We start from the raw sequence: 22947 nt of genomic DNA, 5'->3' as shown, positions 1-22947 counted from the left end.
GTTGTTGTCCATTCTTTTTTCTTTATTGGCAAATCACAGTGGAGAAAAAGTCTTGGTTTTTTAAAGTCTTGTGTGCTGGCTGAGTGCATAATTCCTCATTGGCCCTGGCAAGTTAGGATTCTTGTCACAAGAAGGTCGTCAGTATGATAAAGAAGCACAGTATTGTCATTTTCTTTTCTCTGGGGAGAGATAGAGATTTCTTGAAATAGGAGGTGATGGCAATAGTTCTGTTGTACAGGCGTGTGCGCTAAATACAATTTAAGGAGATGTCTGTGGCAACCTGCAGCATAGCTCCAATCTCTAGGGCAGGGGTGCTCAATACGTTGATCGTGATCGACTGGTCGATCGCGAGGCAAAATGAGTCGATCGCAGGCTTCTCTCCCGTCCACGCATTCCTGGGAGTGAGCCCCTTTGACTCTACTGGGGCTGACTCATGAGTAGACCTGGAGAGGAGCCGCTGGCAGGCTTCTCTCCCGTCCACGCATCCCTGGGAGTGAGCCCCGTTGACTCTACTAGGGCTGACTTACCTTTCCCCTGTTTTTGCACTGGTATGTATGGAGATCTGCCCCCCCCAACTTCCATCTGTTGGTTCTGTGTGCAAGGGGTTTTGCACTGGTCTTGCTGTGATGTCTGTATAGAGATCTTCCCTTCCCCACACCTTTCCCCTGCTTTTGCACTGGTATGTATGGAGATCTGCCCCCCCCCCCAACTTCCATCTGTTGGTTCTGTGTGCAAGGGGTTTTGCACTGGTCTTGCTGTGATGTCTATATAGAGATCTTCCCTCCCCCACACCTTTCCCCTGTTTTTGCACTGGTCTGTATAGAGATCTGCTCCCTCCCCGACTTGTATTGGAATCGAGGAAGATCTGGTGAGGAGGTAGATGTGGTGTCAGTAGTGGCCCCTTTAAGGGTAAGGCCTGGGCATCCAGCAGAGTGTGCTGCACAGCTACAGCCACTTGAAGGCAATAGGGCCCTCAGGGATATAAGAGCACCTGAGGCAGGAAGGGCTCCACTTATTTATGTGAGTCAGCCTTTTCCTACAGGAAGATCATTAAGTCCAAGTACCGTTCCACCATGACTGGTGGAAGTTGGGGATGGAAGTTGGGGGGGCAGATCTCCATACATACCAGTGCAAAAACAGGGGAAAGGTAAGTCAGCCCCAGTAGAGTCAACGGGGCTCACTCCAAGGGAGCACCTGAGGCAGGAAGGGCTCCACTTATTAATGTGAGTCAGCCTTTTCCTACATGAAGATCATTAAGTTCCACCATGACTGATGAACATTTGGAAGTGTGCTTGAGGCTGGCTGTCAGCAGCTACTGTCCGGACTATGCATCCTTGGCTGATTCACTTCAGTGCAAGTCATCAAAGTAAACTCAAGTAATTACAAAAATGTTTATAGTTAATTATGTTGTGTTGTGCAATATTGGCTCATTTGGTTATGCAAAGTACACCAACATACATTGTACACATAAATGTTATATGTTATGATGGCGTGAACATTGTAAAAAAAACTCTGGTAGATCTCTGGGCCTTGCTGGGTTTCAAAGTAGCTCTCGAGCCAAAAAAGTGTGAGCACCCCTGCTCTAGGGCATAAATGTGTAGTGGGACCTTGAAGTATGGTCTTTACTTAAACCTTTTCATTATCTGCATGTATAATCTTCAGGCATCAGGTAGGTGATTAACTTGGGAAGTGCTGGCATGCATCTATATGAGAGATGCTTCTGTTTGAAAAATCTGTGCATCACCTAATGTCAGAGAAATGATTCTGACCAGCAGAAATTATGAGTGGAGCGTGATCTGACGCTTTCTAAATATTTCTCTGCTGATCCACGTATGAGCTTTATCTAAGCCCTATTCAGTTGTTCATTCTCCCGTGAAAAGTGAAAGCACAAAGGGCTTCTGAAGAGTGAGTGTGCCAGCCACTTCTCTCACTGATGTTGCACTGGCTGGCCCTGCCTCCTGTTCTTGCCACATGTAGTGTTAGTCCGCAAAGGCAAATGTGCAGAGAGTTTTTCCCTGTGATTGGCACTCTGGAACCTCCAGATGTTTGCATAAAAAGAGCTGTATTTATTGTGCCTATTATTTATCTTGTTTTTCTATGTTTAAGTATACTCAAGGCAGTTTACTACATTCAAACACACACACACACACACACACACACACACACACACACACACACACACACACACTTTAAAACAGCAAGTAACCAACCCACCCACTCCCAAATAATTGAAGAGTTTAAAAAATAAAAACCTTGAAAGTGACCAGATTTCTGAAAAGTTTATTGAAACAAGACTGTCTTCAGTACCCTCCTGAAAGTGACAATGAAAGAGCCAACTGTACACCATCCCACATCTTAGGAGCCACAATAGAAAAGGCCATATTTCTTGTACCCACCTTGCTGCACATTCATGCTGCTGGGGGGGGGGGCAGAAACGCCTTTGAGGGCACAATCCTAAGCAGGAGATGGGCCGGCGCAAGTTCCTTGAGCTGGCCTGGGAGAGTCACAAAAGTGCCGTAAAGCACGTTTGTGTCTCCTCTGGTGTCACCTAGGCTGGCGCAAGGATATGCACCAGCCTGCGGACACTGCATCCTGCCTCCATGGTGATGGAACCAGGTAAGTTTGCACCGGCTGAGCTCAGCCAGGATAGGGGTCTGGAGGGCATGGGGAGGGCAGGCATCGGGTGGGCCCGTTGGTGGGCAGCAAAAGAGCAGGCAGTGGGGACAGGATCCGGCACTTATGCCAGATCCTGAGCCCATTCCTAGGCAGCCCAGTGCAGCTCCTGGCTGCTCAGAACTGCAGCACCACTTTAGGTGGCGCAGATCCAAGTAGCCCCATTGGGGCTGCTGTGGCTCTATCCTTGGTAAGGGGAAGTGATTCCCATTACCCCAGGTTGGGCCGCTTTCATCTCCAACCTTGTGCTGGATACAGGGCAAGCCAGCCAGCCTCCCCTTCTAGTGCAAGTTAGGATTGGGCTGTGAGTGAATTTCTTAGATAAGTTTATATGAAAGGAGGCATTTCCTAAAATACCTTGGCACCAGGCCATTTAGGTAAAGTCAGTTCAGGGTATGTGTAATATAACCCAGTCTGCTGACCTTGAACAAACCTTGGTGGCCACATTTTGGCCAGTGGAATTTTCCAAACTGCCTTTAGAGGCAGTTGTGCATAAAGCACATTATAGCAATCCCACCTAGAAGTGAATGCATCACGAATGACCATGGCCTGGTCTGATTTCTCTGAGAAGGAACATAGCCAGTGTACCAGATAAGATTGGTAAAAGACATTCCTGTTATCAGTGTGAGGTGGAATGAATCATATTGTTGACATCTGCGAACAAGTTAAAGAAGCACTTTTGCAATGAAATTGGAATGAGATTCACTTTCTTGCATGAAGAATGTAGCCAGTTTGTTTATTTATTTTTATACAGGTATTTATATACCACCTTTCTTTGGTCCTCAGATTTCTCCTCAGACTTTAATCCAAGGTGGTTTACATAGGCAGGCTGTTCTAAACCGCCATAGGGATTTTTATAATTGAATAGTTCTAGTCTTTCATAGTTACACACTACTTTACCTCTAAGGACAATAACAATAAGGTAAGTACTGTTGTCACTTTCTCCTACTCTGTGAGCAACAGAAAACATTTCTGAGGACATGTGCTCAGCTGTGAAGTGAGGCAATGTTAATTCCCTTCTCCTATTACATATAAAACAATTTCTTTAGGCACAATGGGATCGAACAAGCATTGAGCTGTGCTGTCTCTGTTTATTTCATCTGGGCTTCTGTGGCAGTTCTGTGCTAATCCAACAAAAATGGAATTAAAACTGGACAGTAGTGCATGCTGGTAGTCAGATTTTTTTTCTTCGTCAAGTTACTAACTTTTATTTTTATGGGATGAACTGGAACTTAATGTAAGACTATGTTTAGCAATGCTGGCATTTGATGCTACTAATATATGCCAGGAAAAGGTAGTTTCACTGTGAGCTACTGGCTTCTTCAATGTAGTTATTGTCTTGTACAGCACAACTTTGTGCACAAGTGGTACCACTCATTTCCATTTCAGTGTGTGATGGGCAGCCCAATCCTGAACTGCCTGACATGTGGGAAGGCTGTGGTGCCAAAAATGGCTGCCACAGTATCCTGTGTGCACGGGGCAGCCGCAGGATGCTCCTTGGGTGAAAGGGGTTTTAGTCCCCTTCCCCCAAGTAAGGGAAGTAGCCCCACAAAGGGGCCACTTGATTCTGTGGCCACTCTTTAGCTAGCGCAGAATTAAGGAATTCCATGTTGGGCTGTGCAGCCCAACACAGGGCTCTCAATCCGGTGGAGCTGAGCTCTGTTGGTCCCGTCCCCACGTGCCATGCTCCCTCCCCCACCATGTGTTCTCCCATCCTCTGCCTGCCCTGCAATGCCTCCTGCCCGCCTCCCCCATCCCGTTTTATCTCTCTGCTGCCAGGTACTTTGCAAGGATCGCCTGGCATCAGACCACCGGCCTCCCACTGGCACTGCCTCAATGTGGGGTCGCACTGGGCCAGCTCTGGCACTCGACCAGTGCGAACCCCCACAAATGTGCTTTATGGCATGTTTGCAACAGTGTGCGCCAGCAATAAGCCAGTGCACACAGCATAGGATCAGGCCTTTAGTACTGAGGCTGTTCGGTTTTTGGTGAACCATAGTGATAATTGATGGAGGAATAATCATATCGGATTCATTGGTGTAGAGAAATGGTGTACTGTTGCTTTTTCTTACAAAATAATCATAGCTGACAGCTGAATTTGAATTTGAGATTCCTTTCAACGTCTTCTTAGTACATTACAGCTGATTACTTTTTATGTCCTTGCTTAAAAAAAGAAAAAACTTGGACAGGCTTTTGCTAACAAAAGGGTGATTTACCTGTCTGTAGACTTGACTGTGAGACTAGTAATGGATGCTTTCCCTAAAACATTCTAATAAGTAAGTGTGCCTAATCTTCTCAGAGTTGCACCATTTTTTTTGTGTAACTTTGCCAGTGTTTCTGGTTGTATTGTAAGTCTCAATTATAACTTAGTTTGGCTTCTTTCAGTCTCGGAAGCCTATGGTATCGTGCTCTGAATGGTGGTTCTGGAATAGCGTGAAGTGTGGCTGAGAAGGCTGATTCAGGAGTGACAGTGCCTTCCAAACTGAGAGCAAATGTAGTCTGTCTCTGGTCTGTCTCCCTGGCTATGGGCCTTCCATCTTTGCCTCTGCCTCAGTCTGTTGGGCAAGTGTCTCTTCAAACCGGGTGAGGCCATGCTGCACAGCCTGCCTCCAAGCAGGACACTCAGAAGCTAAGGTTTCCCATCTGTTGAGGTCCATTCCTAAGGCCTACAGATCCCTCTTGCAGATGTCCTTGTATCGCAGCTGTGGTCTACCTGTAGGGTGCTTTCCCTGCACTAGTTCTCCATAGAGGAGATCCTTTGGGATCCGGCCATTGTCCATTCTCACGACATGACCAAGCCAACGCAGGCATCTCTGTTTTTGTAGCATATACATGCAAGGGATTCCAGCTCATTCCAGGACTATGTCATTTGGAACTTTGTCCTGCCAGGTGATACCGAGGATGCATTGGAGGCAGCGCATGTAAAAGTGTTCAGCTTCCTCTCCTGTCATGTGCAAAGAGTCCATGATTTACTGCAGTACAGAAGTGTACTCAGGACGCAAGCTCTGTAGACCTGGATTTTGGTATGTTCCGTCAGCTTTCTATTGGACCATATGCTCTTTGTAAGTCTGGAAAAAGTGGTACCTGCTTTACGGATGCGTTTGTTTAGCTCGGTATCCAGAGAAAGAGTGTCGGAGATCGTTGAGCTAAGGTACACAAAGTCATGGACAACCTCCAGTTCATGCGCAGAGATTGCAATGCAGAGGGGTGAGTCCGCATCCTGAACCATGACCTGTGTTTTCTTCAGGCTGATTGTCAGTTCAAAATCTTGGCAGGCATTGCTAAAATGATTCATGAGGTGCTGAAGATCTTTGGCAGAGTGGGTAGTGACAGCTGCATTGTCGGCAAAGGGGAAGTCACACAGACATTTCAGCTGGACTTTGGACTTTGCTCTCAGCTTGGAGAAGTTGAACAGCTTTGCTCTGGTCCGGAGATAGATGCCTTCTGTTGCAGTTCCAAACACATGCTTCAGCAAGACAGCGAAGAAAATCCCAAACAAGGTTGGTGCAAGAACACAGTCCTGCTTCACTCCACTTTGGATGTCAGAGGGGTCTGATGTGGAGCCATCAAAGACTACCGTACCGTTCATGTCCTCATGGAAAGACCTGATGATGCTGAGGCGCCTGGGTGGACATCTGATCTTGGGGAGAATCTTGAAAAGGCCATCCCTGCTGACCAGGTCGAAAGCCTTTGTGAGATCTGTGAAGGCTATAAAGAGTGGCTTTCGTTGTTCCCTGCATTTCTCCTGCAGTTGCCTAAGGGAGAACACCATATCAGTGGTGGACCTCTTGGCTTGGAATCCACCCTGCGATTCTGGGTAGACACTCTCTGCAAGTACCTGGAGCCTCTTCAGTGCAACTCAGGCAAATAGCTTCCCTAAAGTGCTAAGGAGAGAGATGCCGTGGTAGTTATTGCAGTCACACCTGTCGCCTTTGTTCTTGTACAGTGTGACGATTGCATCCCTCATGGTCTGGGGTACTCCACCTTCTCTCCGGCAGAGACAGAGGATTTCATGCAACTCAGTGACGGTGATCCCTTTGCAGCTCTTTAGGACTTCAGCAGGGATGCTGTCTTTCCCAGGTGCCCTTGCAGGGAGGCAAGGGAGTCCAGGGCCACATTAAGTTCTGCTAGGGTTGGTTCACTGTCAAGCTCCTCCAGCATAGACAGGCACTCAATGTTGTTCGGTGCTTCTTCAGTTACTACATTTTCTCTGGAGTGTAGCTCAGAGTAGTGCTGCATGCAGCGTTCCATCTGTTGTGCCCGGTCCTGGATGACCTCGCCTGTGGCAGACTTCAGAGGGGCAATTACAAATGGCTTGTTAAATACCAACTACCAAAACAGTTCATTAAAAATAACATTGTTTTAAATCTCACCACACAGCATAGCAGCCACATGTTTTGTTTTACAACTGAGGAATTTGTTGCCAAGAAATAGGAATATTGTGCATAGTTGTTCATCGCCCAAATGAATGTCTGGAGAATCTCTAGCATGTTGCTCAATCTGGTGCCAATTCTGAGGCAATAGTTCAGTTTCGCTTTGTGGTGAACAGTGACACTGAGCTGCACCTGGTTGGTGAGGTCCTCAAGGAGCAGCATTCCCTCTTCTTCAACTTCACATTACCCATAAGGTTAAACAATAAACCTTAAACTTCTGAAACCTCAGCATTAGGTGCTGTATATTTATGTACAAAGGTTGCTAGTATTCAAAAGTGTAGAAAGGGTTTGAGTGGATGAAATATAAAACGTTGCTGTTATGTGAGAATTTCCTTTTGTTTTCCTTTTGCAGAATAATGGACACTTAACCTTAAAGCATTATGTCGCCATCTCTTTTTCCGCTTCAAAAGAGCCTTTGGTTTTGTGTAATCTGTTTAGTCCACTTGTCTTTTGTTCATTTCTGTTTTGTGCTGGACGTTTTTTTCTTTGGTGGTGTGAGGTGAGCAGAAGTTTCTGTTTAGTAAGCATGTTAGAGAGTCTGTAGCCTTTAGTGCTAACCCGGAAGACCTTTTCTCCAGAGGCACAGTGGGAAGCTACTTGGACTGCTGGTGTTTCTCTCAGCTCTTTGTCTCTCAGCTCTTTGTCTTCCTCCCTCCTAGTTTTGCAGATGGTCTGGGAACCAGAGGACTACTTTAGCTACTCACAAGAACTTTTGCATGCCTTTTGCGTTGCAGGCTCTCTTGCCATATCAGAACATTCTCTTGGAAGCCCCCTTCTTTGATTTCAAAAGGGGTTTGTCATGCAGCATGAGGGCTGTTGTCTGAGAAACACACTGTTGTGTATTCTTCAGGCAAGGTATGGGGGGAGCCTCATTCATTTTTTGCAGCCCTTTTCAGCAAAGAGCAGCATTCAGTGTTTACAAAATAGAAACAAGCAGATATTAAAGCTATATATAGCTTTATTAAAGCAGATATATAGCTTTAATATTAAAGCAGATATATAGCTCTTGCAGTAAATGCTTGGCCACCAGTGCTGTAGCTAGGTCATTTGTTACCCAGGGCCCATAAATTTTTGACACCCCCACATATGACAAATTATTTAATTAATTAAGGCTGCAACCCTATACACACTTTCTTGGGAGTAAATCCCATTGAACACATTGAGACTTACTTCTGAGTATATAAAATTTTATATATTTATTATATATTATATAAATATAAATATATATTTATATTTGTGGGCCTGGTCCAGCACACCTCTGCCTCACCCCACAATACAATTTTTGGGAGGGAGGTTTCCTTACAGTATCCTCCTTCTATGTGGCTTTTCTTGGGCCTGAATGGTGGCAATGACATACTATATCAGTTCAAACCCAGTCTCAGGATAAAGGCTGGCAGGGGGTGATAAGTGCTCTGCGCTGCACCTGGCTGCCTAGCTACTATAGCTATTGAGACATGATTGAGCAATTGTTTGGAGAATCCCTACTCTGTTGTCCAGTGTAGTGCTAGTTATGATGTAATTGTTCAGTGGACTTTGTATGGAGCAGGCTTGGTTTGGACAGCTGCTTTATACTGTAGAAGGGGGAAAAATCCTGGTGGTAGTTATGTTTGTGGGTCTAGCAGGACAAAGAAAAACAGCTGAGGTAAACACAGCCACCTGCGATTGCATCTCTCTTGTTCAAAAGAGACCGTCAGGAAATAGTAAAAGCAGACTTAAAACAATATTTACCATTGGCGGCATTGAGGAAAGTTATCGCTTGTGCAGTATTTCATATTTAAAGACAAATACATGATTCAAGTGTGAGGCATATTGATAGTTATCATCCAAAGTATTCTCCAGATGAAATGAATTGGCTTGAACATTACTTTAGTATTGCGCTCTCTCTCCCTCCCTTTGTCCCTCTCTCTCTGAATGCCTCATCTAGAACTTGAATTCCTTTTCTTCCTTGCTCCATCAAATTGTCATAGCCTATCAGTGGCTATCTTTTTTTTTTTGTGTGTGTGTGCTTAATGTTATTTGTGTCACTTCACAAATTCTGTTTTTGGCTGTACCCTTAAAAAAAATCCTGTGTGTGAATAAAACACAAGTTTGGAAAAAAAAAATCATGCAGGTGTACTCTTTAGAGAGCTAAGAGCATACTTGGTTGAAAATGGAGGTTTGCTGCCACATAATAGCCCTTTTCACTCACCCTTATGGTAGTTTCTGCCTTGGCTCAGGTATGCAGGATTTCTGTGAGAACTTATGGCAAAATCCTATCCCTCTACTCTGCTGGCGCAGCCTGTCACAAATGTGCTGGAGAGCACATTGCAACCTCACAGTGGGAGGGCTTGAGCCGTCTTGCTGACTTCAGCATGGGGAGCAGCATGTGCCTGAGCAGTTCCTGCCGGGCAGCGCAGGGGTGGGGAGAGGGCCGAGTGGGCGTATTAACCCAGGGAGGGAGACAGGATTGGTGGCAATGGCATGTGCCATATCCTGTTTCCCTTCCATGGCCTGATCCGATTCCATTGCCTTCCGTGGCAATGCGACACAGGGCAATGTGAACCTTCACCAGCAATTTCGCTGGCACAGACCTGAGCTGCCCCATTGTGGCTGCTTACTCCAAGACCAAGGGACAAATGTCCCCATACTCTAGGAGACTTCCCTGCAGGATGCAGCAGAAGCTGCACTGGCACATCTTCATCGGCATGAGGGAAATTTTGTAGGATTGGGCTGCCTAAGTCAAACTAGATGCAATCCTTAATATGTGCGTGAACCTTCCATTTTAGGTTTTATTAATTGAGTAGCACATGAGGAAGGGTTGAAATGGTCCTTTAAATGGGAGAGTGGTACTTTAGTTGTGACCCCTCCCCAGTGCTGCATGTTTAATGGGGGAAAAAGCTTCCATTGAAAACCAATGGAACCTTTTATTTTTTAAACAAAAAATAGATTGGGGGGGGGGAAGGAAAGATGCAACGGAGAGTAGAACCACAGAAGGGGCAAATACTAAAGTCTTCCTACCCCTCTGCCACAGATGTGCCAATTTGTCATCCCCCCACCCCCATTACATACTTACAAAACCAAAAATGGAAGCTTCACTTACATGTTTAGAATCACGCCTCGTTTGGCATTAATTGAACTTACCCTAAATACTTCTGAGAATCATGTGAGTTAGTTATCAGGTTTCATTTTTTCAATTTTCTTGAATTGGTACCACAAACATGAATTGTGTATCTTGCAGTTTGTGAGTTTTGGTTTTTCCCCAAGGACCGTTTTTAGAGGGGGATATATATATATATATATATATATATATATATATATATATATATACACACACACACACACACACACACACACACACACACACACACATATATATATATATATATGTCTCATGTGTTGCTTGTTAATTTCAAGAGCTGTCTCATGAGAAAGAATAGAAATGTAAAGAAAAAATCAAGCCTGAAGTCAAATACTTTTGTCCAGTTTAAATCACAAGGAGAATTGTTTTTTCATCTTCTATGAGATGCACTGCCTTGGGCATCCACAGGTGGAGAAACTGTGGGGTAGAAATATGTTAAATAAATATAATGGGGAAAAGTGAAGAGACAGGAATTTTGTAGATTTTTTTTTTTGGAAGTGGTTTTTACACACATGTACATCTTCCCCTCCCTACACGCACACAAACATAATGCAAACATTTCTTAAAACGAGTCACATTGTGTGCGCGCAATTATAATCTCTTTATTATTAAATTAATAAGAATTATATTATAATTAGTATGCAGAAATGTTTTCATGCCTACAGAAATGCCTGATTTCCTTTAGGATCATGTAATGAGAAGTAAACATCATGCGAAAACACATTTCAGGTTTGGTGCAACTTCTAATCTTTCCATCTCTTGTTCAGTATAGGGATTGCAGGGTTGAGTACAGTACAACTCTTCCAGCCTTGACCTAAGGCTTCCCAGTCTCTTTTCCAGAGTTCAATTTTCAATTCAGGGCATAACTTCAACTTCCAGTCATTGCAGCTTGTCAGCAACTGTTTCCTTACTCTGCTGTCACTTATTACCTTACTTTATTGTTCTGCTTCTAAGGAATGGATTCTTCCCCCTGAGAGAACATTGTGCTCATATCACTTGGCTTTTGTTTTGATGCTTACAATCCCCAGTAACTTGCCCCCAGTGCTCTGCAGCACAGAGAGTGAATTAAGGGTCACGAATCACCAGTTGTGCAGCATGAACAATGTTCTATGCTCTTACAGGGGAGGGTCTCACTACTGAGATGTTCAGTCTTGCCCTGCCCCTGTGCCCCTCACAAAGAATGTTGGGTGACATTCTTCAACGTTTATGGACTTCAGTAGGCTGTTGCCAACCATGCTGTTTAATAGGCACTTATGACATAGTGTGAATACATTCCAAATTGCAATTTCCTCAGCAATACTACAGTACCATTAGAGAATGAGATATTCTTCCAAAATGAGCAACAACTGTGCAATTGATGCATTAGAAACTGGTTACCTGGAAAGGCTTTAGGAGTTAAGAAGCAATTTTTTCTTCTCATAGTCATAGTACCAAGCTCTTTAATTATGAATGATGAGATTTGCCGGATGTATGCAAAGGAGATGATGAAGGCCAAGAGCTGTGGCCTGTGGGTGGATGGTACAGTAGAATGTTGGGAGGAAGGCAAATATATCTATGCACATAACTGTGTTTGAAGGGCAAAATGAGGAAAAGAATATTTGTAGGCAGTGATAGAGGCAAGACTGAAGATCTGGCATAGGGCTGAATGTCAACATGTAAGGAAGTGGAGCCCTGGAATACTATTTCCAGCCACAGTGGATTGTACTTTTTCCCAAGTGCCACTTTTGAAATTCCTAGATTCCCCACCCCTGATGCTGCATTGGGTGCCAGGATATCTGGGAATTGAAAAATGGTACCAAGGATGTGTCCACTGCTGCGTTTCTCATTACCCAGAAAGCCACAAGGACACTTACTAGATGATGGAGAAAACAACTCTTTCAACAGGTGCAATTTTTCTTCACCCTGCAACTACAGCTATGGCACAAAGAAGAATTATCTTCTGTCTCCTGCATAGTTTCTAGGCAGATGGGTGTGGGAAGTGAATGTTCATCACAAAAGGGGAAATCCCACTGGGCGTGTGGCTAACAGCCCTGCCCAGAACTGGTGGCAAGGTTGGATAGTGTTAATCCAGCATTATGTATCATACCAGAGCAGTGATTTTCAGCCTTTTTCGTCTCATGGCACACTGGCAAGGCACTAAAAAGGTCAAGGCACACCATCATTTTTTTGACAATTGACAAGGCATACTGTGCTGCCAGTGGGGGGCTCACATCTCCCAATGGCCCTACTAGTAAATGACCCTCTTCCAAATTCTTGTGGCACACCTGGAGACCATTTGTGGCACACCATTTTGCCCTGGCATAGTGGTTGAAAATGGCTGTACTAGACGATGGCACCGTCATTATTCATGTAGAGTTTTTGAATGCATTGACTAGGAGGAAGGATGTCATCTGAGTAGAGGCTGTTTCTAATTCTGGGCGATGAGCTCAAGTTACAGCATATCCTCCAGTTGGTTTTTCACAAGGAGCTTTGGACTTAAGACTTGTTTTAGTGAACTATATTGAAAAAGCTTTCACAGAAAGCATTGCTGCGTGGGATGAGCAACACATATTTAGCCAACTATGAAAGTAACTTAGACTGTTGTTGCCCACTGTCTGGTTCCCTCAGCTGTGAAAAATGATGCCAAAACTATTCTCTGAAGGGAGAAGGGGGAGGTATAGCAGTAGACCTTAGTATTGCATGAGCTCTGTGTATATTGTAGTCACCATCTGCTCTGCTCTATGGAATGACTGTGGAATGACACTGGGGAATTTTTCCTGCAAGAATTTCTGACACAGGGAAGCCAAATTTGTTCTCTTTTCAGTATCAAATACAACAGCAACCTTGATTATGAGGTTCCTCTAGATAAATTTTAACTTTGTGTCACATTCTTCTGACGAACATTCCCTTTCTTCACTCTGGAATTTGAAAACCTCAAAGTTTTGTGTCTTTATCTGGTGGGATGCAGCAAACCCAGCAGACCTTTCTTGGGTTTCTGAAAAATCTGCTGCAGTGATATCTGTAGCAAGTAAATCATCATTATTCTCATATCCCTGGGCAATTAAGGAAGCATCCTCTCAGCTCTTGATATATCACTTCATTGCAGCAATGGATTCTCCATGCTGAAGAAGCAAGTTGAACATTGCACTTCTAGAAGTGATTGAGGGCCCAATCCTATCCAACTTTCCAGCACCGGTGCAGCCGCAATGTAGCCCCGAGGTAAGGGAACAAATGTTCCCATACCTTGAGGAGGCCTCTGAGACTGCATCCCCAACATAGGAAGCAGTGCATACCCCCATTGGCACAGCAGCACCGGCACTGGAAAATTGGATAGGATTCGGCCATTAATTGACTTTGGAAATAACATGTACAAGTTGTTGGTGAGTTTCTTGTCAGTATATATAATCTCCTACACCATCAGCTTTATTTATTTTATTTTTTGTATTTTTAAACTGCTCTTCCTCCAAAGAGCTCAAGGTGGTGTACGTGGTTCCTTCCCTCCTCTTATCCTCACAACAGTCCTGTGAGGTATGTTAGGCTGAGAGATATTGACTGACCCAAGGTCACCCAGGAAGCTTCATGGATAAGCAGGGATTTGAACCTGGAAACTCTCGGTCTAATGGCCCAATCCTATCCAGTTTTCCAGTGCCGGTGTGCCAATGGAGCATGCACTGCATCCTGTGGTGGGAAGGCAGTCATAGAAGCCTCCTCAAGGTATGGGAACATTTATTTCCTTACCTTGAGGCTGCATTGTGGCTGCACCAGAGCTGGAAAGCTGGATAGCTGGAAAGCTGGATAGCTGAAGGATTGGGCCTTCAGTTCACTACCACTGTTTATGCACCTTAGCATCGTAGCACTGCACTTTGTCCAACATACATGACAAACATAGCCATTGAGAAAGTGCATAGTTAGGTGCATAGAAGGTGATTTTTGACAGCTTCATTACCCTACCCACCCAAAAGGGAAGCTCTTATTAGCTTATCCTTTTAATCTCTCTTTAAAAATATCTCAAAAGTTATTTCCTAGAAAACCTTGGGAATCAAATGGGAGCACAGGAGCCTTCTTCTCCTACAATAAGTCCTAGATGATAATTATAACCTACTCAGTACATTTCTCCACATCTTCACCTTTCCTGGGGAGTGTGAGAACATCTCTATGCTTGCCAGTTATTATTACTGATATTTTGTCAGCTAAAGCTGGACCTTAAACCAGAAAAGCATTTTTGTCCAGTTTCCAGGAGTACAGAAAACTGTCTCCTGGAGAGTTCACGTGCTTATGACACATGATTAACATATAATTCTGAAATAGCTGAATGGAGCAGACTGCCTGTAAAGAGAAAATGTGGCACGTGGAGAGACAAAATATGAAACATACACAAAGAATTATTATTTGGACTCTGTTTCAATTAAAAACACACACAAACACACAGTGTGTCCTAATGGAATGGAATGGCAATCTATGGTTTTATTCCAGGCCAGCCCACCAATGAGACAAGTTGAGCTGGTTGCATCAGGTGGCGAAGTGGGGGAAGCCATGCAGCATCTCATATCCATCCAGTGCCAATGAAATCAACCTGCCATGCTTTGCTGCCCACCCACTCTTATGCAACCATCTGTCTTCCCCACTGTCCTGTGGTGGTGTATTTAAGAAAGTCCTGTGCTTGCCTGTACTGCACTACACAGCTGTCTCCTCCTTCTCTTGCTCTGCCGTTTCCCTTTCTCTGCAATATGCTTTCCTGTCCTCCGTTTATTTGGCTTGTTGCTAACAATTTTGGACTAGGGTAATGGGTGAGGTGCTTTCTACTCGTCAATTACAAGATGAATATGATCCAGAAGATTTCAGACCTTAGATTCTTTGAAACTGACAGTTATTCTAATTAAATGCTTGCTACTTTTTCTCTTCTGTACTTGTGGAATTATGCATACCAAATGTAACTGGGATATGTCAAACAGTACAAATCAAGGGTATAATACATTAATCAAGGACATGAAGGAACAGCAGGAGAAAGGAATGATTATATAAGTGTTGATCTGTACTGATGTGCAGGCTCTGCTACTACTTATCATTCCTTTGTGACTTCTAAACCAGGAGAGATTAAAATTATAAATTATAAAATTATAATCTTCTACTGGTCTGTCTAGTTATGTTGCCAAGGACAGAATCACCCATGGAATTATAAGAATCCTGTGACTAGATGCAAATCTCAAACTTGATAAAACACTTAAGTGGCATTTAGATGCTCTTTTATCTCTTTCCTGTTGTACACTCCCCACAGTAGCTGTATATTAAAATAAGATGTCATTCATCTTCAGGGTTTTAATCTCAGTGGTGTCATGCCGCTGTAGCAGTGTCATAGTTGTAAATAGTTTGCCCTCCTCCAAATGGTTTTGTTTATTTTTTGTGATTTTATTTTTTGTTTTTTTATATGGTCTATTTTAGCTGGAAATTTTAAGCTGCCTTGTAGCCCAATCTTGAGCTGCCCGGGGCACGGGGCTGCAGCGGCACCGAAAATGGGCGCCACCGCATCCTGTGTGTTCTGGGGAGCCGCCGGAGGCTCCTTGGGAGAAGGGTACTTTTGTCCCCTTCCCCCAGGTAAAGCGAGTAGCCCTGCAATGGGGCTACTTGATTCACCACCAATCAAAAGGTCGGCAGTGAATCAAGACCCTCCGTGTCGGGTGGTGAGTCTGACATGGAGGGTCTCCATCCTGTGAAGCTTTGCTCCACCAGGCCTGCCTCCCCCTCCCTCCCCACTCCCTCCCCTAGCACGCCTCCTCCTTTCATTGCCCCCTCCTCCCCAGAATGCCTCCTACCCGCTCTCTTCCTGCCCTCCGCCTGCCTCCCCCCTGCCTGGAATGCCTTCACCCCGCCTCCCCTCACGCCTCCACTTACCTCTCCACTGCTCAGCAGTCTGCGCAAGCAGCGGAGCTCCGGCAGCCACCAGCGGTAGTGCTAGGACCCGCAAACATTCCTTACAGTATGTTTGCAACAGTGCATGCCGGCAGTTACCCACACGCACTGTTCAAGATTGGGCCCTTGGGCATCTGCTCTGGCAAAGGAAAGGTGGGGGGGGGGTGGAATCTTTTAAAGAAATAAATTCCAATCAACTCATCAAACTGTGAGTTTTTAAAAAGCATTTTCTCTAGAAGAGAGTAGAATGGATGAGGCCACCTTCTTAAATCTAAATAAGAAAATCTAAATAAGTCTTGTTTCATATTACCTTCATCTACTGTAACAATCTGTAGAACTTCCATGAGGGTCTTATCCTCACACCCCACCCTATTTGCTTGTGGTCAGCATAATGTGATTATCCAAGGTTTGACTGCAAGATTAGTTGAAAACTGAGCAAACTGCAGATTTTGAAAAAGTGGTTCATTGTCACTTTCCACAGCAGCTGGGATGCCATAAAATGAGAACCTTGTCCAATTGAGGGATCACAGCAGCTGTCAAAGTAGTTGTGAGCATTTCCACTTCTGAAATCAGATGTAGTCATCAATAACTAGCAAGAGATGTCCTCTGTTGGGGAGATCACAGACATTGACATTTGCTTCCACCCATGATGATGGAGGAAGGGAAGAAACTTGCAGTGTCGCAAAGTATTCTGTGAAACTGCTGCTTGTCATGGTATGTAAGATGCTATACATTGTTTGCCATGGTGTCAATTTCAGAAACTGCACTTTCTTTCTTGAGCTTTAGTTTTAACGATTTCTTGGTGACTTTCATGAGTCAACTTGATTGCACTGTTCCATAGAGAGCATGGAATTCCTAATGAGTGCCTTCAAGGAGGAGGATATTCTCTGTGACAGTATATTTGGCACCAGACAAGTTTCTTTGACATCAGTATTTCAACAACAGGGTGCAAGTGAAAAAAAATAAAATCAAAAACCCTCTTTCTAGTCACTATTTGCCTAATCTCAGAATGTGACGGGATACAGAGAGGGACCTGATGAAGATCATCAGGTGTGGCCTCCCAACAAGAACTAAGGGCCCAATCCTGAAGAATGCACCCGAGCTCACTGCCAGCACATATTGTTGCAAACGTGCCATAAGGCACACTTGCGGCAGTTAGCACTGGCCCAGCGCCGGAGCATACTTAGTGTGAGCCCACGGTGGGCTGATACTGGTCAGAGACCAGCTGGCCGCCACGTGGCGCTCCATTAGAAGTACTGGGCTGTGGAGAGGTAAGTCAGGGTGTGGGGGAAGGCATTCTGGGGTGGGAAGGTCGATGATCAGGCGTGATGGCGGAGGGAATGGGGCAAGACTGGCAGAGCTCAACTCCAAAGCCCTGCGTTAGGCCTTTCAGCCTGACATGGGACTGCTTTTCTCTGTGCTGGCTAAATAGCTTGCCCTATTGTGGGACCACTTACTTTACTTGGGGAAGGGGATGAATGTCCGCTTCCCCCAAGGAGGCATTGGGAGCAGCCAGCAGTTGCCCAGCACACTTAGGAAGCTGCCGTAGCCATTTTGGCACCGCTGCAGCCCTGGGCGCTGGGCAGTTCAGGATTGGGCTGTTAGTTGTTCCAATGCACTGTGCCAGTTGACATGCACAGGAACCGGTTGGATTCCATGCTGCTCTATTAATGTTTGGATCGTCTTCATGCGATCGGAAGACGTACGGGATCAGACAGGTACATCCAAGCTGCTTAAGCATTTCAGATACAGCAGCCATTTTACATTCTGCCTAATCTTGATCCAGCATGAAGAGATGTAGCAGCAGTCATTTTGAGTTTTATATCCCAAAAACCGCCTGTCAGAAGTGTGGCATATGCTTCTAACACAAACTAAATCTCTCATAAGGGTTAAGTGAGAGGGACACATTACTCCTACTGTGAAAGACATCATGGCAGATCAGAGCAAAAAGCTTCTCCAAACTTGACTTCATGTCTGGCTACCACCAACTAGGAAGAGGAGTTTTTGTTTTTTTTCTCCATTTCCACCCTGTTGTTGAAATGCTGCTGTCAGAGAAGCTTGACTGGTGCCAACATTTATGCTGTTCTGGCTACAAGCAAATCCTCTTAAAAAAAAAAAAAAATTGACCAAGTATTCCAACATCTTGTATAGCTGGTTTTTGTTGTTGTTGTAGCCTGAGCTGGTTTTTATTACTGCTGGACCAAAAGTTTGAACTTGCAAACTTTTAGTTGAACTTTAGGATGTTAGCGGGGTGGGCAGAAATTCACTTATCTCTTTCACTTGCCACCATCTGTTTCATGACAATGGCAAAAACAAGACTCCTCTCAGCCACTGCTCTCAGCTGTTGGCTGCCATTTTGTTTTTCGCAAAAGTGTTGGGGCCGTTGGAGCCAATTCTTTTTGATAGATATGGTTGTGTCTCCATGTTATATTGGGTCATCATTAAATGTTTTTCTAATTGTATGCCACCCTGGAAGCTTGTTAAGGCTAGTTAATAGATGTAAAATAAATAAATCAATGTTTATTTCCAGCATATGGTAAAGTTAGAATTTGTGTGTTTAAAAATTGCATCTTTGTTGCTATTCCACGTGCATAATTTGTTTCCATGGCTCCAAGTACAAACCTTGAATCCCAGCTCCATATGCAGAAGTCATTATCCTTGAGAATCAGCAGTGAAAACTCTCTACTGCTGTTGTGTAGGACTCTGTCATATGATATATATTGTTGCGGTGTGAAATGCCTTCTATTTGTTTTATTTATTTATTTAAAGAAATTTCTAAGACAAAGCTAAGCAGTTTTTGAAATATTGGATAATATTGAAATATTGAATAAATTAAATTAAAATACAAAGGTTCATAATCTTTGTATTTCGATTGGTACTGAAAAATAGCCACATCTTTTGATGCATCTGTTTTACTTGTACAGTGCTATCAGCACCCCAGATGCTTCCTTTTTTGCTTCCATGTAGCTGAACCAGAGGCGCTTCTGTTCTATTTGAAACGTTGGCAGTGGACTATATAAAGAGGGATTTAATCTTCTAGTTTTGATACTTTTTTACCAGTAGTCTTGATTGCAGCTTTTTTTGCTTGATTGCTTAGGGCAATTATTGCTTATCAATACCCTTGATTGTGGCACTCAAGCTAGTTACAAGGCCACTTTTTAAAATCATAAATTGCAATTTGATTGCACTTGTTTCTGATGAGCTCACGTTTTCCAACTGAAGCAGTAGCAGTAGGTTGCTGGCATTTTTCTGAGTTTGACAGCCCTCATGAGCATCATTTTCCAGTGTTGACTTTGGAGTTTGTTTATTTTTTTTAAATCATTCGCTGGTTGTGCAAGAGGATGCACAGGTAATTTCTTCATGTGTTTCTCATACTGCCATGCAATGTGCAAATGCAAAGCTGCATATGTGACCAACCCATGTTATTTTTACCGTGTGATGTGTGTTAAACTTTTTACCTTTATTCATAACTAGGGGATGCAACTTGGATCAGGGCCACATCATGGAGGGTATTTTGTCCTATTTTTCTACTGAAAATCACATCCCAGATGTCTTATTAACTCTTAAAGTACCATTTGCTACTGTGGCACTTAAGAGTTAATTGGTTGCTCTGTGGATGTGATTTTTGGCAGGAAAATGGTGTAAAGCGTTAAATACTTTCAACCTCTGCATCATGGCCCCAATCCAAGCTGCACCCCGTAGTCATGAATAAAGGTAAGAATTTATCTACATAACACATGACAAATATAACGTCATCTGGGTTGTCTTTCCCAAGTTAGCATGCCCAAGTTCCATATGTATTTGAAACTTACAGCCCAATCCTATGGAATGAGAGTGCCAGTGCTGTGGTTGCAGCTGCTGTGCTGGGTGTCCTAAAAGAGTGGATAAACCACCACTGGGTTTTGTAAAATCCCCTTAAAGTACTTTTTGGCACCCAGCAAGTAAGCAGTGGTTATTCCTCAGAAGTGCCTAGATTTCTGCAGCCTCATTAGTTATGCACCCTAACTCGCTGTTGTTTTGAACAGTAGGTTAGGTTGGCAACCTTCAGTCTCGAAAGACTATGGTATCGCGCTCTGAAAGGTGGTTCTGGAACAGCGTCTAGTGTGGCTGAAAAGGCCAATCCGGGAGTGACAATCCCTTCCACACTGGGAGCAAGTGCAGCCTGTCCCTGGTCTGTCTCCCTGGCTATGGGCCTTCCTTCTTTGCCTCTTTGCCTCAGACTGTTGGCCAAGTGTCTCTTCAAACTGGGAAAGGCCGTGCTGCACAGCCTGCCTCCAAGCAGGCCGCTCAGAGGCCAGGGTTTCACACTTGTTGAAGTCCACTCCTAAGGCCTTCAGATCCCTCTTGCAGATGTCCTTGTATCACAGCTGTGGTCTACCTGTAGGGCGCTTTCCTTGCACGAGTTCTCCATAGAGGAGATCCTTTGGGATCCGGCCATCATCCATTCTCACGACATGACTGAGCCAACGCAGGCATCTCTGTTTCAGCAGTGCATACATGCTAGGGATTCCAGCTTGTTCCAGGACTGTGTTGTTTGGAACTTTGTCCTGCCAGGTGATGCCGAGAATGCGTCGGAGGCAGCGCATGTGGAAAGCGTTCAGTTTCCTCTCCTGTTGTGAGCGAAGAGTCCATGACTCGCTGCAGTACAGAAGTGTACTCAGGACGCAAGCTCTGTAGACCTGGATCTGCACTAAATATACATGCACAAATACCTTTGTTGACAAAAAAAAGTTTGCTTTGTGTAGATAACATTTCTGTGTTATAATGAGGTAGAACAGGAGTCACCAAACTCCAGCCTACAGTGAAACAAAAAAAAGGGCCCCCAGGTGCTGTGTGATGGTGGCTCAGCCTTACCGTTCCATGCTGCAGCTTGCTGTCTTTGCAGCTGATCGTTGAAGAAACTTGTGCCAAGCAGCCACTTCCGCAGTAATCACCCAGAAGGCTCTGCACCCTGATTTCCCAGTGGAAGTGACTGCTGGGCTACAGTTTCTTCAGAGATTAGCTAAAAGGATAGCTGGCTGCAGTGTGGAATGGTAAGTCTGCACAACCACCATGCCGTGCCCAAGGGGCTTTTTTTGTTACACCAGATCTGGCCCATGGGCTGAAGTTTGGAGGCCCCTGGGGTAAAGCAATTAAAAGAATCTCAGGAAATGATCTTAAAATATTCTGTTTTATTTTTGTCTTAGTTTTGAATGAGTCCAAGCAGTGGCATCACTAGAGGGTGCAGATGGTGCAGGCCGCACCAGATGACGCGCATGGGGGCGATGTGCACTAATGACCAAAATTGCTAGAACCGTGTTTTGTAGGAATAATACCATCATGTTATATACCAGTAGATATGTAATTTACAGCAAAATGCAATGAAAAAAACCAGAGTGAAATATCTCCATTCTATCAAAAGTTATTGCCAAAGTATCAGAAAATAAAAATGAAACTGTCTTATATAACAAAAAACTACATTTCCTTAATTCAGAACAGACCAATGAGACTGATGGTTCAAAGAGCCAATGAGATGTTATTGTGACACAGCATGGAACCAATAAGGTGTTAGTAAGGTGATACCATTAGTGACCAAAATAGCTAAAACTGCAATTTGTAGGAATAATACCATCATGTTATATACCAGTCAGTGCATAATTTACAGCAGAATGCAATGGAAAAAAAACCATGTTGAAATATCTGTTCTATCAAAAGGTATAGCCAAAGAACCAGCAGGACAGGGCAATGGTATATCACCACACCCACCACCCAGGTTACTGCTCTGTCCACTGCGTGGGAGGGGGTCCATCATGAGAGTGACGCACTGGCCTTCCACACCGGGTGATGCAAATCCCAGTGAGTCCAAGGGTGGGATTTTAGATCTTTTTGAATCTGCGCCCCTTTGGAATTTCTCTGCTGCACTTCAGATTAGCTTTCTTGTGCACAAGGTGGCAAACTGAAATCACTTGTTAGGATAACTGTCTCTGAGGTATATAAATGGTGTGTATAAATGATAGAAATGATAGTGCCAGTTTGATATTCTGGAACTACAGCACAGTTTCTTTCATCACTGTTCTAGCTGGACTCTGAATTGAAGTTCAGTTTTGGACACACAGCACACGACCACTTTTCCTAAAAGGATATTAAAAATTACACTGACAGTAGTACACATGGTTGCCTTGCTAACCTGTTTACCATTATATTCACATTTGTTTTGCAGATTGCATGCGGGTCAGAGCACAATCTAGCAATAACAGGTGAGTAGCTTGAATTCTTTATTAAATGCTTTGAATGCTTCCTTTTTCAGTTAAAGCTGAAAAGAGAATTTATGCAAGCCTTATCAATCTTGCCACAGTAGGGTTGCAAATACGGGAGAGGACATGAATGTTCCACATCATCCATAGAATTCAAAATGTGAAAAACAGTAAATGTTGAGGAAATGCTATTTCCAGTGAAATTGTGGTCAAAGTTCTCATTCACTAGCAATCTATTTCTAAGATGACATTGCACAGTCTTCTGATGCCAATTAACCCCACACATGAATATCGATTGCAGATGTATACTTCAAAAAAATTGCATGGCAAACTGAAAAAGGCTCTTTTTGGGGGTGAGGGGCAAAGAACAAATTTGTGAGCAGTTTTAAAAGCTTTTTCATATTGACACTTTATAAGTTATGCAAGCATTACAACATTACAAGAAGTTCTTTAATTCAGTGCTGGTATTTTAATAGAAAATAGAATGTTTGCTAAGTTTTGAGCATTGATCAGCTTTCCACTGACTGCATGCTCATAAGCACTTGCCCTATGGCTTTATATGCAAGATGGAAGCCACAGTCTGGAATCAAAGCATCCACTCACA

The 22947-nt window shown here is 44.0% G+C and overlaps 1 protein-coding gene across 3 annotated transcripts in view; it reads left to right on the top strand.

Annotated features, from left to right (window-relative positions):
* The window catches only part of SERGEF (secretion regulating guanine nucleotide exchange factor), a 119395-nt gene that overhangs the window by 48345 nt on the left and 48103 nt on the right, over nt 1-22947 (top strand). For all 3 annotated transcript variants that reach the window (XM_066625676.1, XM_066625667.1, XM_066625684.1), the window contains exon 10: nt 22310-22346. In XM_066625676.1, the coding sequence (XP_066481773.1) occupies nt 22310-22346 (37 nt within the window). The remainder of the gene's footprint in view (nt 1-22309; nt 22347-22947) is intronic.

This window comes from Tiliqua scincoides, chromosome 1 (assembly GCF_035046505.1).
Source record: "Tiliqua scincoides isolate rTilSci1 chromosome 1, rTilSci1.hap2, whole genome shotgun sequence".
In the NCBI taxonomy this organism is placed as follows: domain Eukaryota; kingdom Metazoa; phylum Chordata; class Lepidosauria; order Squamata; family Scincidae; genus Tiliqua; species Tiliqua scincoides.
Note: the sequence above shows the minus strand (reverse complement) of the source record. Positions and strands in the feature narration are given on the sequence as shown.